Below are 17,638 nucleotides of genomic sequence, written 5' to 3'. Positions count from 1 at the left end.
TTGCACTTTATTATAAAAAAATTGATTGTGCTACAATTCTCTATACTAAAAAAAAATTCTAAAAAATCAGATTAAAAAGTTGAAAATTTTCATGAAAATTTGCTGAATTTTCGCGAGTTTTGCACAGAGGTTAGGAACTATACTTTTATATTTTTTGTTGTAGAATGAACAATATTTTTATACGAAATTAGCGGAAAAATATTATTATTTATTTATTTCAGCCTTGGAATACAGAATATTCTTACAGACTACTCAGCTAACACTAATTAAGGCTACTAAAACTTAAAAAAAATTAGCGGAAAAATATTATAATGAAAATTTTTGCATTGTGAAAAATTTGCTGTGACAATACTTTGTACCGGCAGTGTATGTACGTTCGTCATTGTAAATAGTAGACAGCTCTTCTTGTAAGAAAATTGCCGCTCAAGATCTTTGGCAAGTCGTACAATGTAATGACTTCTGCATTGTATGCCTTCTTACATTATCAGCTTCGAAAAAGTTTAAATGAACTACCTTTTCGGGTTTATTTTCTGTAATAATTTATTTATCACTCAGCTATTTTAAGCTTGCGTTTCCCACCGCAAGCCACAGAGTTTGTTATAAAAGTGCAAATATAAGTAGTCAGCAGCATATGTGCGGTTGCAAACGATAATTGACACAGCGCTTATGCGAATTCCGCCTGACAGAGAAACTGGTTGTTGATTAGCAACAATGTGATTTTACTCCCAACGAAACGCTCCATGCCACGACACGTTGCTGTGTATTTCTAGCTTTTTGCATACCTGCACGGTAAGTAAATAAGCAGATTGCAACGCTGAAACGCTGCGCTTTTCTGCGTGACTGCCTTGCTGGCTGATGAGTTACATCATTCGAAAAACCAACCTATCCACGAATATGGCATTGATGGAATTGTGTTGACTGTAGACACCAAATCATTAAAACATATAAAATCGACAACAGAAATATTTATGAGCGGTAAATGAACAAAACAAAACTAAAATAGCTTATGGCGTATATCTATAAACCTCCTAGTATTAATAGCTGTAAAATGCGATAAGCGCTGCTGATAATAGTACATAAGTAGTTTGTAATGATAAAATCACAGATAAAACGAGTGGTGTGCAACTTACCGCTTTTGCCCCGCTATCACCGCTGGAAGACCAATAGGGAGACACAGCTGCTGATGGCTGTGCCAGCTAATGTCCAGTTGGCTCAATTAGGTCGCTGTTGGTTTCTGCAGCAGTCGAATGTACTTTGTTGGAATGTGTTCAGCAGCTTATTCAATCCAATTAAATTTTCTCAGATGTTCAAGTAGCGCTGATTTTCATTTGCTAGCGATTTTTATTTTTTCATGCAGCGTTCGCACTATGCACCGATTTTACTTTTGGCTCCAAAGCCCTTATCTCTTTCGAGTCACTTTGTCATTAAGCGGACATACATATACGCTTGGCACTGCATCAAATTTTGCACCCTAGGGGATTTTTTCGATAATTCCAACAAAAAATGCTTATTTAGCTCTTTTAACAAAATAATTAAAGTTTTAGCTACAATGGAAAACTCACATAACCAACCACTTGAAAGCTTTTCGAACAATTGACAACTCTGCCGCGCTAGGCTCGCTCCACAAACTACGCAGCAGCGAAAGCGACAGCTGACAGCAACGAATCAGCGTGGAAATTGTCAATAACTAACAAAATTGGTGAATAACATTTTCACCTCAAGCCAAATTGAGATTGCCCAGTAAACAGAGTCAAATAAATTTAAAGAAGGAGAACTTGGATAGCGAATTTGTACATTTAACTTATCTTACAGCCCTAATCGTGTAATGTCACAGCCGTCAAGTGTCATTATCGTGTCATCAACTGTAGTCATAAGTAAAGCTCGTTTTATTTGCCAATTGTGGCGAAAGTTTCTCTGTAGTGAAACATCTGTTCTTTGTTTACAATTGAATTATTCTTTTTGACTGCCACTGCAACAGACTGGATTTCTTTTAAACAAAATACACCGAAATGGATAACTTTTCGGTGTCCATCCTAGTTTTATCGATTGTTTTTGCGAAAGAGAGGAGAAATGCCAAATGTAAAAGTAAACAAAAATGTACGCTAGCAAGTAAAAGAGGTTTGTAAAGGTATTTTTAATAAAATGTTAAGTTAAAATATATTTATATTGCTTATTATAGCAGAAAAACGTGATCACGGTGGCACAGAGAAGAAACATAAATTTTCCTTGAGATGTGAGAATAACAAGCACAACAAATTTGACGGCGAATAATCTGAGATTTGCCTGTGTAAACGGGGTGATTAAAAAACGAGCTTTGATTGAGATAATATTGATATGTGACCATATTAATACAAATTTGTAACTTTTTTCGGCAAAATTAATAAAATTTAAAATATTAACATGTGTTTTAGCGTTGTCACGTACTCAATAGGTCACCACAAAAATAATAGCAATTGTCAGCGTTAGAGCTTTCAAATTGCCCTCTGTACACCTAAACGTGACAATTGATTATAAGCATGACAATAGTTATAGCAGAGAGTTTTGTCATTGCACGCAAATAGGGCTGTTAAAATAAAGGTATTTTAAAAGAAAATGTGTGTTTCAAATAAACTTTATAAGAGTGTATAATACATAATCAAATAATTTTTGTAGGGAAATTTTATATTTGAAATTGAAGGTTTATAAAATATGTAGGTGTACTGGTTAAATAAGTTGCGTTCGCCAGTTGTTGGCTGGAAAAAGTTGCCATTCAGAGTTTATACACCTTCTCTTCTCTTCGTTTTCTATTGCGTACATCATGTGCAGGCATGGGCAGAGAGTTAGCAGGTGCTAAAAGAGCGTAAGCGTTGCGTGTACGTATACAAGCGAGAGCGCATCGATGAGAACACGACAGCATGCAAAATGAATTAGGTACACTAACACATGCTCACTTTTAGCTCACGCTTGTTTGTGGTAGTGCCCACCTCTGATCATGTGCAAGAAAATGTCAAAATCATTTGTTTTTGTTGTTTGTGTGGGAAAGCGTACGCAGTATAAAAACAGAAACTCGTGGTCGTCCAAAATAGCAGTTTGGTAATTTCTCATTTTTTTCAATTAAATAAAAAGCTTTAAACTAATTAGAAATTTTACCTCCAATTTAGCTTCCACACTTCGCATTTCAAATTAGTTCCGTGCAACTGTAATCTTCAAAAGAGCTGCATCAAAATGGGTATGGTACAGAAGCGCAAGAAAATGCACTCCGGTGACACGCACCTACGTCGCCGTTGGCGTGTGCGCAGTCGGCGACGTGATCTCGACCAAATTGACGACGATTTGCGTACACAATCAGCAGAGCTCATCAATCAACCGGTGGATCTCGATCAGCCTGGATTCGCGCAATTCTACTGTGTACACTGTGCCAAATACTTCATCGACGATCATGCAATGCAAGCACATTTTCGCACCAAAGTGCACAAACGTCGTATGAAGGCGTTAGAATTGGAGCCATACACGGTGGAGGAAGCTGAACGTGCTGCTGGACAGGGTAGCTACAAAGCTCCAAAAAAACGGGTAATGGAAACACAACCCACAAAAGAGCAGGTCAAAAAGGGAAAACGCATACGGGTCGATGAAAAATTGGAGGAAGATAAAGTGCCTAAAACTAAGCGAAAAGTTGAGAAAATGCAATCATAGGTGGAGGAAATGGAAATACTCCTTTTTGGGACTAAGGAATGATACTAACAAAATATGTATCATTTCATTTGTAAAATGTAAAAACTGTTAATAAAAACGTGCGTTAGATTTAAAATTGCCGGAATATTACTTTAACCTTTTTTCAAGCAACGCGAGAATAATCGCACTTGGTAATAATTGGTTGAAAAATGTAAATGTTTAATATGTAGGCCAAAGTATTTCTACGCAAAGTACTAGGAATAGAATCTCAGCTAAGGTGCGCTAATAAAAGAAGGAAAAAGAGCATCATTTGGGGGAGGTGGCGCTCCAAGAGGAACTGTTTCGATAGCAGAGGATATTCAGCTCACGCCGTCTTTAGTTGCTTCTACATCACAAGGTGCCGATAAATATTGGTGATTTAGATTCAATGATGGTTGTCTTCAGCTCCAGGTATGTTAATGTTGGTGGCAGTTCCTACAGAGGGTTTTTATTAGCCAGGATTATTATTGGCCCTGTCAAGCCAAGGCATCAGTCTCTTTTATTTCCAAACTATAATTGATGGGGATGCCTTATTTGCGCAACTATGTTCCAATTCGGCATTTATCCATGGATGCGTATATTGGATATTTCCATCAATAATAGTTTAAAAATGAAAGCTAAATATAGGTTTCAAAATACTATCTCTACTCAGAAGCATATCGTCCTTTAAAGCGCAAACCCGCGTATCGTGGATCTGCAAAACCTCGTAGCTGACATTTGTGCCAAAAATTTAATTTTCTCACCGGAAACTCCTGGCATCAAGCCTTATCCATTCGTATCAAAATATCGATATTTAGAGATTTAAAGTAGAGATAATTGGAGATTAAAGAGAGAACCGTTGTGAAATAAGACACTTTTTGCTCTCACCTGTAAAATTTGGGTAGCCTCCCATACGAGGTTTTGCTTATCTTGATATGCGGCATTGTACATTAAACGACGAATGTATGTATGTACATATATAGTACATATGCGTATCGATGCGGTCTAATAAAGCAAAATATAACAAAAATACATATGCTATGAACTATGAAACAAAACCTCTAAGTTTTTGTAGTTCAACAAATAATTTTAATTTCAATTAGTACGTTCTATATTAAATTATCAATTCTAAATCACACGACATACACAAAATTACACACAAATATACATTTCTAATCTAATAATTTTGTTTTAATATTGCACAGTAAACTGTAAAAAAATCATAAATACATATTTGTAACGTTTACCCTTTTATTTGCTGTAATAATACTAAATAAATTATAAGTAACTAAAAATTATGTGTAAGCGCAAATTTTCAACAAAAAAGAAACAAAAACAAATGAAAGCATAATCATCAAATAAAGCGTGTAATTTACAATTTAACTGGGTACTTTTCGAAATGATGCCACTTTCCGTAGTGGCTAGCTGCCGGCTAAGGAGTTCGGTCACTGGGTCCCTTTGCTCTCTTCTTAGTAATCATCGCATTTTTGCATGATTTTGAAAAATATATTTTATACTAGTATATTACATAAAAACACTACTACGCTATGATTCACAATATTTCCAAACGCATTTGTAAAATTTTTACAGACATCATCCTTCGATTTAGACTGGGCCAAAACGATTGCTATTAGTTTCTAATCATAATAAATACATCAGAATACGAAATGATCGTCGTACAATTTAACAAGGCGATTTGGGGTCCGGTAACTGCACAGACACAGGCGCATGCGCGCCTATACTGCGCTGACCGGTATTCATGATTTACTACGTATGACTGAGGTCCACAAACAATCTCAACAATTTGCAACTCGCAGACAATTAACGAACATTTTTAGGGGCTGCCTAACTTCCAGTTTCTTTAGGTTTCTCTCTCCCCTTCCGCCCACGTTTGCCACGTCATTTGCGCAAACTTCAAGGTTCTACTTTATCACGTGCACCCTTCTTCTGTATGCTCTCTATGGAGATAGCCGTTCTATTTACATTATTATTATTATTATTATTGTTGTTACTAGTAACACTTGAACTCTGGCTGCTGCTGGTGGTGGCCATTTCACTGAAGAAGGGATGTTTGAGCGCCTCATCAGCGGTGATGCGTTGATGTGGATTCACTTCGAGCAGTTTGTACAGCAAATCGTAGGCGCTTGCGGGGAAAGGGTCATCGCCGTCCAGCGGTTCGGTGTTGTAGTTGGTTTCCGTGCACAAGCAGTTGAAGTAGAATTGATCACAGTTGCGACACACTTCACAGGTACCATCCGGCCGCTGATACTTCTTCAGCAGCTCTGGTGAGCTGAATTTCACGCGATTTCGAAAGCGCACACACAGCTTGCGTAGGTCCAGCGGCCGCGTCTTTTGGCTCAGCGTCACCAAGCGGTCGAGTATGAAGGCAGTCTTACGTATGGTCTTGTCGCCGAATATAGTGACCATCTCAGCAAGCGCCACAAAGTCGTTCGGCGCCTTGAAAAACGGGTACACCGATGACAGTATGGAGAGGAATATGACGCCCGCAGCCCAAATGTCAACGGCAGTGGTCTGATCGGCATACTTCAGTAGCACTTCAGGCGGCCGATAGCCGGGCGTGCCGGCGCGTGATGCGTGCATCTCTTTTTTGACGAGGCAGATGTTGCAGACCTGCGGATTGCCATAGCACACGCACTTCGGGCCGTTGGTGACGCTCATATTGCGATTGGTGTTGTATTTGTTGGCCAAGCAGCTCTCCATGCACTGTGCTGCGCCGGCATTCGAGCCGGTGGCTGCAGCATCCTGTGCGGCACTGTTGGGACTGCGCATGCCGCCTCCGCTTTGACGCAATTTCTGCTGCAGGCGGGTGCTTGCCGAGCTTCCGAGTATGGCGGACTTTACCTGCCGTCCTAGCTGCGCCTCGCAAATGCCATTATCGCCGGCGTTGTTGTTGTGGTTGGTCGCGTTCGTGCCGCTTCCCATTGCTAGGTTGGAAACCGCGCCCAAAGCGCTAGTCTTGTTGCCGCCCGTCGCAGTGATCTCGTTCAATTGCTTCAGTGGCATCTTGAATGGCGAACCGCCAACTATGCAGCTGTTGGCGACACGCGCATTGGGCGTCGCATTTGCGGTAAATTCTTGATCGCCATGTGGCCCGGTGCAACGCGGACGCTTTGAGCCGCCATAAGCGTCACCAGCCGCCACGCTGCCATTCGAATCGGCCGTTCTGTTGGACGCCGAGTCTTCGCCGTCGCGCGGACGCTTGCCTTCCGAGCCCATTGCCAATGAGAGCGGCTGTTCACAGCCCCCTTCCAGCGTGTTCGACACATGAGATGTGGGCACCTGTTGCGCCAGGCCGAAGTCCACCAGCAGGAATTGGCGCTTGCGTCGGTTGTACAAAAAGTTGCTAGGCTTCACGTCGCGGTGAATGACATTGAATTTGTGGACGTGCCGCAGGGCGATCAGCAAATTCCGCATGTAGTGCTGCAACTCGGACAGCTCCATTTTGTTGAAGAAGTCGTGAAAACGATCGTGTTGCATGTACGGCATGATGAAGGCCACCGATTCGTTGTAGCGTATGCAGCAGTTGATGCCGACGACATTGTCGGTGCCGCTGAAAAGAAAAAGGGGAAAAAGTGAGTGATGAAATGTGATAGGCAGGCAGAACTGTATTCTCAAGAAATTGATAAACCTGCCGTCTATATGTATGTACATATGCACATGTAGCGCTGGTATAGATATAGACTTTCCAATTTATTATTGGAATGGATCTTTTGAGTATTCGGTTTTCGGCCCTGTAAGAGTTCTAAGTAACTGAACTTAAGACTGGCTCACTACTGCAGCACAGTGCTTTATTTCAAAAATCTAGATGGAGAAAATTACGAAAATGAAAAAAAAAAAATAAATCCATCCGTCCGTCCGTCTGTATATACGATAGAAAATGGGCAAAATCGCACAATAACCACGCCTACCGCGGATATACGAAAACTCCGATATTTTAGTAACTACTGAAGCTTATTAGCTTCTAATTACATATGTATATCTCTGTAACCAGTTGGCGCAGTGGTTGGTCTTGCCAAAACAAACCAGACGGCTGAAAATTTTTGAAATCGGACAATAACCATGCCCACATCCCATATAACGGTAATTTAGAAAAGTACGATACCTTCCATAAATCAGTAACTACTAGTTCATTTAAAATTGATGTTTGCAATAATTCTTTAGCAATAAATAGATTTATGACAAATTTTTGAAAAATGGGCTTGACACCGTCAAATTTTGGATATGAAACAAGTTTTAATTGTTTAAAATTTAATAAATATACATATGATTTATAAAAAGAATGAATAAAGAAAATGTGAAAAAACTGGGATTTTAGCGAAAGTATAGGAATATCAGTGCTTTTAAAATTTTTCATGCGTTGTTTACTATAAATTGAGAATTGTCAAAGTGGCCAAAATCAAAGGAACGGTTTGCTCCTTTTTTCCTATTTTCCGCTAATTTCATAAAAATATGGTTCATCCTACAACAAAAAAAAAAAAAATAAAAAAAAAAAAAATAAAACAAAAAAAAATAATAATAAATTAATATAAAATAATAAATTCTAGTATAAAAAATGCAAGTTTGAAGTTAGTCGAAAATTGCTTTGATTTTTGAGATTTTTTTTGAAGGTGTTTAGCATTTTTCCGTACACAGTATTTTCGAACATTTATTTTTAAAGGAAAAAATTGTCAAAAATCAACGGTAAGTCCTGGATACTTCAAATTTCCACTTTATTGCAATAAAATGTATTGCGCTACAAATCTGCATACTCAAAGGAATTCTAAAAAAATCTGGTTAAAAAGTTGAAAATTTGCATGAATATTTATTGAATTTTCCCGATTTTCGCACAAAGTTTAGAAATTATATTTTAATGTTTTTTGTTGTAGTATGAAGCATAGTTTATAAAAAATTTGCGGAAAAATGATAGAATAGAAATCCGCACCCACCATTTTGCCCAAAAGATGGTCTGAATGTGGCTGCTGTATTTCCAGGAGTGACCCAGCTGGTCAGCTTCTGTTCTATGAAGCTATCCTAAAATTGCTTTCACTGAGTGAGAAAATTAAGAAAATTTATTTCGGTGGCTACAACAATAATAAGAGAAACATAAAAAAGATAAAACATTCCTAGTGAATTAAAAGACGTGCAGAAATAAAGGTACCTATTTGAAAAAGTTTTGTTTTAAAAACAACATTAAAACTATTAGTTTTTTCATAAATTTTATTAAAACTATTAATTTTTTCTCATATATTTCAAATTTATTTACTAAAAAAAAAACAATTTTTCTCCTTGAACCACAAATCGTTAAACCCGTCATAGAAAATGGATTGATTAAATATTTAACAGCAAAGTGCGTCAAGCGAAATAATTTACAACAAAAAATTCAATTCACTGAAAAGCTCAACAAATTTATATTGGCAATTATCATCGACAGAAAGACGAGAAAGTGTTCGCGCTGTTATTTACGTAAATAAAAATTCGTTGAATAAAATTAAACCCAACAAAAAAAGCAACACAACGAAGCCTGAGCGAGTGACTGGCAGCTCATAGAGGAAGCGTCAGCGGACGTCATGCCGTTCCCGCACCCGCCCAAGCGCCTCATTCAAAAACATGCGCCTCACTGACGTTGTAGGGATGCATGTACATATGTATGTAACAGCTCCACATACATCTTTCATATGTATGTATGTCAATATAAAAAATAAATAAAGCAATCTTGAACTTAATTCACGTATGTAAGTATAAGCGCCTGCCGTGTGATATGCAGCTGTGGGGGAGTTGTTTAGCAGTTGGGGTCGCCCCATTCCGCCCATCATTGCACTTGGAACAAGTGTGTAGCCGCTTAAAAGTGATATCTGAATGTAGCCGCTACAACAACAACAATAACATCTGAAATGAATTGTTGACATTTGAAAGCGAAAAACACGCCACTCACTAGCGCACCTTAGACGCTGTGCAGTCTGATGGTTAACGGCACACTTTGGCTGCCGACCTACCACCCCTAGGTAGGCAGAAAGTCAGACCGACAGCCAACCTTTCATCACGTCGCACTGAAAGCGGAATAGAAATAAATTTGCTTGTGACGTACATACGTCGTCGATACGCTGTGACGTTCCGTCCACTTTTAGAAGCAGCTATCAAAGATGAATAAAGCAACAAAAAGAAAGGAAAGAATAAAACAGAGGCAACAAAATAGTCACAAAGCAAAGTGGAATCTAATCAACTAGTATATGTACATGCAATGAGCGATAGTGCACGCTTTGCCACGCACACACCGCGCGCGTTAAGCACTACCGCAACCAGCCGGCCATGCGAAAGACGAGAGGGAAGAGCCAGACATGGTAGTGAGACGCTATATTGATCTGGAAGTATATTACAGCAGGAAAAGCAACAACTGCAACTTTGCTGGCGTACAATTGCCTTCAACGGCGGAGCGAAGGTGAAGGTTACACCGACCACAATACAGATACCGATACAGGCACAAACCAGACGGCAATTGTATGTTGATATTTACGCAAAGTGCTTACGAGCCGACAACGACGAAGCCAGCAGCAACGTCTGCAATGTTAATTGTGCTCAAGTGCTCGTACGTCAGTGGCGATCGATTGACCGTGTAGTCACCACCTTGAAGGAAAAATTGGTGCAATTACCCGAAAAATACAATCTTAGGTCTAGGAGCTTTGTATCTAGACCAAAGATAGTCCAAAAATTTAAATAAATGTAATGAAAAACATGTGAATTGTGCAAAAAATGGTCCGAATGTAATGCATAAAGTATGAGTTTTGATCTAAAATTGGTTACAATGTCATGCAAAAGCGGACAATGGGTAAAATTAGCCATTTACTGATATGTAGGCGCTTAGTCAACGAAGTTATATGTACGACGCTGGCATGTAGAGAGAGCATCCGCTTAAAAAATCAGAGAACCCCGGTTCGCATCGCAGCTGGGGCAAGTTATAATTTTTATTTTATTTTATTTTATTTTGTTATCTAAAATTGGTTACAATGTAATGCTGAAGCAGACAATTGGACCGAGCCTAGGGCATTCAATGTTAAATGTAAATAGAATTTTACAAGTGCTTGGACTAAACTTTGGACTACTTACAATCTCCTGCCGTCTATTCCGAGATCCTACAGGGCAGCAACAGCACAAACACAATCACCCTCAATTCGGCTCGTAATTGCGGTGGGCGGTGTGTGCACGTGCTCGTGGACGACGCAGCGGGGTGGAAAGGTTGGCTGTTGCTCTTTTAACATGCGCATTTAGAAAATAGTTTGATGTTGACGTTAATTCGCATTGAATGAGTGCTGCTGAAAGCCGGCCGCCACCAGTGGTTACAGCCCCAGACCCAGTACAAATGCACAGTATACTCAGTGGGTACATTTGTAAGCAGATGTTAATCTACGCACATTCGCATAAGTATGCACGTACATACAGTCCATCAATTAAGTTTAGGTACATCGATTTTTATGCAATACGGGCAACTGTTGGTTGTTGCTCTTTTAATTATATTATTTTTACCAATTTTTTTTATAAAAATATGGTTGATTCTATGACCAAGGCCATAAAAATTAGAGCTCCAAACCTTGTACCAAATTAAAGAAAATTCTGCCAATTTTCATCAAAATATTACACTTTTTAATTACACTCTTTAAAAAACAAACTGAGTATGCACTATTCAAGCCCATTCAATTTTAGGACAATAATGTATGTACAAGCCTGAGGTAGCTAGGGCTTACCAATGATTTTTTGCAATTTTTTTTTTGTTGAATGTGCTCATTTTCTCCATATAATAATAAAATCGAAAATTTTTTATGTAGAGAAAATGAGCGACTCCTTTAACAAAAAAAATGTGTCAAAAATCATTGGTAAGTCCTAGCTACCTCAGACTTGTATGTACATTATTGCACTAAAATTGCATGGGCTACAAAATCAACTGCATACTCAACTTTTTTCAAAAGAGTGTAATTAAAAAGTGCTATATTTTAATGAAAATTCGCAGAATTTACTTTAATTTTGCGTAAGGTTTGGAGCTCTGATTTTAGGGATTTATGTTGTAGAATTATAAAAAAGTTGCGATAAATAAAATAACCAGAAAAGAGTTGCCCATATTGCAAAAAATCGATGTACCTAAACTTTATTGATTGACTGTCCTATATACATATGTATGTAGATACTCAGCACCTACAATTGCGAAATTTTCGTGCCAGCAATGAATTCGTAGGCGTACCACAAATACACTAAAGGCAAAGGAAGTGCTCGGCAGTCAACTATACGAGTAATGGCCTTTTCACCCGATCAAGTAGAGGCAGTGTACAAACCTACTTAATATAGAAAGGTCCTATCTCACATCGTCGCTGAAATATAAAAAGCCGTAACTAAGTTAAAATTTAAAATTCCTGTTTTGATTGATTATGATGTATTTCATCGAATTATAAGTCCCCACATCATTTTAAGCAATTAAAAATTTTTAGTCAGTTACGGCTTTTTGCATTTCAGCGACTATATGAGTTAGGGCCTTTCTATATTAAGGTAACGATATATATGTATGTATACCTGCTAACTGATACACATATTTACATACAAAATGTACATACCATATGCCATGTGCGTGCACTTTAGCAGTGGATTTATTTCGATACGAAAATCTTTGCAAAGGAATTTTTAATTTTTGCTGAAATACATGTATGTACGTCATAAGCCCCCACCATAATTTAATGTGCTGTTGACGACGTCAGCGCTTGGGCGCGTGAGTGGCAATATTTTACAAGTTTTTTTTTTTTTGCAAAAACAAAAAGAAAAAATTAGAAGCGTATTTCTCTTGACAATGGTACGAATGCTTTTGATGGTCGTGCTCTAATTTTCTTGATAGAAGCATTCAAATGTATTGAAAATAATTATGTATGGAAAATATGACTAACATTTTGTGTAGAATTTGCGAAATTAGCCATCAGATAAAATTCTGTGGAAGTACACAACAAAGATGTGGTTATTTTTAGATATATTTCTTTGGATGCTGACTCTGTAGGCTCATAAATTAAAGAAGTGCCATCTATATTCTCAACATATACAGCGCCAGGCAATAAAGCAATGCCCGTATGCAGTTTTTAAGAATTTCAAAGTTTTTGAGACTCTGCATGCCTTCTAGAAGGGCTTTTCCTATTTACAATTGAAGCGAATGTATAAGTTTACAAACGAATTGCAATATTCTTTTTAAGTTGGAATAAAACATATGGGTTTGATATGAATCTTACATGAATTATTTAAAGAAGTATGATTTTACCACGTTTATATAATTTCTTTATGAACTAAAGTAGTAGATTTAGGAGAACTCCTCCAAAAGGCCTCCTATTGGTAGAAAACGAGGAATTATTTCCCTTTGTGCTACAACATACAAAAATTGAGAGAGAAAAGAAATGAACGGGCTACTGAAATTATCTACATATATTATTAAACTTTTTGCAATAGGCTTTATCCCCAAGAAGGAAATCTACAAATTTAGTAAAATAGTGGCGTACGTTTCTCATATAATTCCTAAAAAATATGGAAAAAATCGCTAATTACATAGAGAGTTCCAAAAAGCTTTAAGTTATTCGAAGCGAATTTATTTTTTCGCAGCATTCAGCTTTTTCAAATTTTTAGAGCCTTATTCATTTCTCACCACTTTCAAAGTTTTGAAAAACAAAGTTTTTTGTATATTGCAAAGCCGATGCAAGGATAAGCGTTTATATTTTTTTTTTAAACTTTATGAATTTATTGACCCTGTTTCAGTGCACACTACTGTAGCTTCTATAGCTAATGATTATATTGAGTTACAAAATATACATAAATATCGTTACCTTAATATAAAAATGCTTAACTCATAGTCGCTGAAATGTAAAAAAACCGAAACTGACTAAAATTTATAATTGCTAAAACGATGTGGGGATTTATAATTCGATGAAATTCATCCTAATCAATCAAAAAGGAATTTTGGAGTTTTACTTAGTTAGTTGACATTTTAGGCGGCCTAGGAAGGTCTTCAAATTAAAATTCTGACAATTAAAGGAGCTGCTACACATTCCTTATAGACCATCTTACGTATCGTAATAAACTAAATATTCCAAATTTTCACCAACACTGTCACTTACCCAATTTTCGCCATGCACTGCAGCTCCTTCATTATCCTATCCGGATGACTGGTGGGTATGTGATGTTTTATTGCGAATTTACGTCGCATATGCTCCGGCAAACCGCGTTCCTTCTTCAAAGTTCCCAGCAGCACCGTACTGAAGGTGCCATTGCCGATACGGCTGTGTACATCGAAAATATTTTCGATTTCGGGAATGCGTTGACGTAAGTCGTTGATAGCCTCTACAAATAAAAAAAAAATAATTAAATGATTAATAAAAAGCTTTAATAATTTACCTTTGTTACGTACGTACGTATGAAGGCACATACATATGTATCTAAGTATGTGCATATATAGATATACTAAAGATATATGAACTTAGAAACGAGAATTATTGATTGATAAGAATAAATATAAACAAAGGTGAAGTGCTATACATATGTATGTATATGTATCTACGTACTTAGCTATGTAAATTCCACATCACATTACTAATACATAATAAATAATGGTTTAATGAGTAGCCACGATTTAGCAAATATTATGTATGAGCATATGTTTGAATGCAAAACCGCGTATGTGAGGTAGCATAAATTATTCTCTAGAGAGTAACAACACTCATATTTCAAAATGGTTCTCTTTTTTATAAAGCAATCGCATTTCTGGCTAGTATATTTCAGGACGAATGGATAAGGATTTAGCCAAGAGCTTGTGTGAGCAAATCCCATTTTTTGGCAGCCAACGTCTGTTACGCGGTTTTGCAGAATGACGATACGCGGTTTTGTACTTTAAACGACGATATGTTTGTATGTACATATGAAAGTAGATAAATTAATGATTTTAATGATAGTAGAAATGCACGGGTGAGCAAAGTAAACGTGTCATACATAACATTTACATATGTATTTGTGGCTTGATTGTTTAAGTATAATGCTAATAATAGATTTATTAAAGAAATATGGCCTTATTCATAAAAAATAAAATATGTTTAAAGAACTTTATTTATAAAGTGATATTTTCTATGAAATTTTTTTTTTTTTGATTTTGGTTGGTAGAATGTATTAAAAAAACAGATTTTAAAAATATATATATAGTTTTTTACTAATACATGTGATAATAGGCAATTCTAAGCTTATTTAACTAAATACATATTGATGTAAATGCATATGCATTTGTAGTGTGAAGAAGCCAGATAGCGAGGGAACTTCAAAGCAGAAAGCCATCAAAAACAAAAATGTGGTTATCACAAGTGCCCAATTGTGAATAAAAAAAACTTGCGCCACCATCTCCCCTTCACTAACATGCTCTCTAACGTATTTTAGCAAACGCGGGCAGCAACCTTAACAAAGGTCGTTACTTTTACCAGTTTTATTTATGTTTGTACAACACAAAACACACAGCGCACATACATCATCTATATAAAAGCCCGATAAGCAAATGGCTTATTTTTTTTATCATCTATGTACGTATTATTTTTTTTTTCTACACACGCTAACTGGCTTTTCTCACTTACGACTTATTTACATTCGATCACTGTGTCAAGTAAGCTTACCTTCGTTTTTGTTGCGCATCGCCGCCGTCGTTGCCAACTTGGGACTGACTGTTGTTAGCGCTGTCGCTATATGTTCCATAGCGTTGGTGACTTGTGTACCCGTAACTTTCGTGCCCCGGCTGGCTTCGTTAGCCGCTTTGCCGACTGCTAGCAATATCGCGGGATTCGGGGCATGTAGCGTCGAATGCTGCACTTGCGTTGCTTCCTGCGTTTGATTCGCTGTGCTGGTGTGTGTGGTGTGCTGGTGGTGTTGGGGATGACTAGTAATGTGTGTGTGATGACTGTGATAGTGATGACCCGAGTTGCTGCTGCGGTGTTTCCCACTACTACTGACACCACCACCGCCAGCAGCGCCAGTTGCGGCTACTGCGCTACCGCTGGGCGTGTGCTGCTTATGGCCAGTTGTGCGGGTGGGTATGGAAAGCGTCGAGACGGGTGCAACTGCGCTGCCACCGGTTGAGATGCCGGAACTGGCACCAGCTACTATTATATTGCCATTACGTGTTGCTTTATGTGACTTCTTTTCCATTTTTTTCCTCCTTGGCTCACCTTCCGGCTTCTTACGGGGCCGGAACTTCTGTGGGATTTGACGAGATGGAGCAATTTTAGGCAATGGTTTTTGTGTAACTGGTGATATTTGTGATGGTTTTTCCGGCGTTGTTTTTCCAGCTGCGGCTGCTGGTACAATAACAACTGACGCTTGTATATGTTGATGCTTAAGCCCTGGGCGTAAATCCTTCACTAAAAATCACCGTTTGCTCGTTTTGCAAAGGGCGATTTTCACTACGCCTTTGGGCGTGCTTCACCCTCCGCGAAGCCCCTTTATTGCGATAGTTTTGGATACTCCACGACAAAATTTTCACAGCACTAATCCTTATTTCAACTCTGTTCTTGAGGTGGTTCAAGATAGACCCAACGACACACCGTAAAACGATTTACCTGCATTTGCCAGGCAGATGCCAAAATGTATGGGAATTAGAATTACTTAATTCACTTCCAACCGAACTCATACAAATTTCCCTTTCGGTCCTGCGACTTACAAAAAATTTTGCACGACAAAAAATTTGTTTACCGTCCAATTCGGTCGATCGAATTGTATTTGAATTTTTTTGTTTTATTTGCCGTATGGTCGAATGAAATGTTGATGTAGATAAATAACAAATGGGAATTTTACTAATGTGAAAATATGAAAAATTATTGAAAAATAAATCCGCCACGCTTCCTGCCTGTCAGTTGCCGAAAATCGAGTTTGCTGCGAGAATGACGGCAAGATGAATTGAGCCCGGTGTCAGGGATTCCAAAAAAACATCGATGTTTTGCTTAGATGCATCGACATTATTCTAATCGACCACTTGTCGACGTATCGATATTTCTTGTTAATCCACATCCAAGGCGATTTTATACAAGGTGGTGTTAGCAAACAAAAACAACAATTACAACATATACATACATTGACAATCAGTAAAACAAAACAAAATTATAACAAACACATCTTTTTGACCACGATGCAATAATAGAAGGTGGTTTCAGTTGAGACAGCTCGATTTGCGGTTTACACCAGACAACATTGTCAAGACACCTTTGTATAGATTCGCCTTGGTGGTGTTACTGGCGAATTTAGATTACAGCAACAACAACCACATGTATATTGCATTCCGGGTTTTATGTCAAATCTCAATTCGTCCAAAGTTTACATGTATTTTGTTTTTGGTTTTGATGGATGTTTGTCAAATCAGTAAAAGCAAAAACAAAATACATGTAAGGCAAAGAAATCAGCTGATCTTACAACACACCTTGTACGAATACGTCTTGGCCATTGTGCATACTTAGGCTTTCTGCTCATTGGTCGTCCAATCATAGTTGAGTCATAGTTATCGTCATGAAGCAACGATTACATGACGATTACACTTCTGCACACTTGGTCGTGATATTTCAATTCATTTGGCGTCTAAAAATTCACTTGGAGCAGGTATTTTCTGTTTTTTTTGGTTGATATTTTCGCGAAATATTTACAAAAACCTGCAATTTTTTAAATATAGACTGTGCTGCAACATTTCTAGACGTAATTTTCCAGTAATATCTCTTCTTTTCTTTTCCTGGAATGTGTTTTGTGTATGCACACAGAGACTTAATACAATTTCGTCATATTTTATAGTTAAAACGCTCATATTTATTAAATTTTAATGCAATTATCCACTTTTTAATAATTTCCACAGATTTTATGCAAAAAAATACTAATTTTTATACAATTTTAATGCAAATATTAACTTTTTCACTAATTTTCCCCCATAAAATGTAAACAAACAATG

At 37.6% G+C, this 17,638-nt stretch overlaps 2 protein-coding genes across 2 annotated transcripts; one reads left to right on the top strand and one right to left on the bottom strand.

Moving 5' to 3' along the window:
• Positions 1–2,974: 2,974 nt before the first annotated feature.
• On the top strand, positions 2,975–3,787 carry LOC118752436 (zinc finger protein 593 homolog). The gene is made up of 2 exons (XM_036487354.1): positions 2,975–3,072; positions 3,141–3,787. Exons 1-2 carry the CDS (start codon positions 2,984–2,986, stop codon positions 3,670–3,672), a joined length of 621 nt encoding a protein of 206 aa, XP_036343247.1. The 5' UTR covers positions 2,975–2,983; the 3' UTR covers positions 3,673–3,787.
• A 1,113-nt stretch (positions 3,788–4,900) lies between these two features.
• Positions 4,901–16,958, bottom strand: LOC118752435 (cell division cycle 7-related protein kinase-like). The gene is made up of 3 exons (XM_036487353.1): positions 15,330–16,958; positions 13,797–14,019; positions 4,901–7,240 (listed from the first exon to the last, which is right to left on the bottom strand). Exons 1-3 carry the CDS (start codon positions 15,856–15,858, stop codon positions 5,584–5,586), a joined length of 2,409 nt encoding a protein of 802 aa, XP_036343246.1. The 5' UTR covers positions 15,859–16,958; the 3' UTR covers positions 4,901–5,583.
• Positions 16,959–17,638: the final 680 nt, after the last annotated feature.

Source organism: Rhagoletis pomonella, unplaced genomic scaffold (assembly GCF_013731165.1).
Source record: "Rhagoletis pomonella isolate Grant_MI unplaced genomic scaffold, Rhpom_1.0 Rhpom_scaffold_01507, whole genome shotgun sequence".
NCBI classification, from domain to species: domain Eukaryota; kingdom Metazoa; phylum Arthropoda; class Insecta; order Diptera; family Tephritidae; genus Rhagoletis; species Rhagoletis pomonella.
Note: the sequence above shows the minus strand (reverse complement) of the source record. Positions and strands in the feature narration are given on the sequence as shown.

Bases quoted from the DNA above. Each gene is read 5' to 3' on its own strand.
- LOC118752436 (XM_036487354.1), top strand. From the start codon at position 2,984: ATGTCAAAATCATTTGTTTTTGTTGTTTGTGTGGGAAAGCGTACGCAG. The intron at 3,073-3,140 runs GTAATTTCTCAT...CCTCCAATTTAG, and splicing joins TCGTCCAAAATAGCAGTTTG to CTTCCACACTTCGCATTTCA.
- LOC118752435 (XM_036487353.1), bottom strand. From the start codon at position 15,858: ATGGAAAAGAAGTCACATAAAGCAACACGTAATGGCAATATAATAGTA. The intron at 14,020-15,329 runs GTAAGCTTACTT...TTTTATTTGTAG, and splicing joins GATGCGCAACAAAAACGAAG to AGGCTATCAACGACTTACGT. The intron at 7,241-13,796 runs GTAAGTGACAGT...TTTTCTTTTCAG, and splicing joins CAGTGCATGGCGAAAATTGG to CGGCACCGACAATGTCGTCG.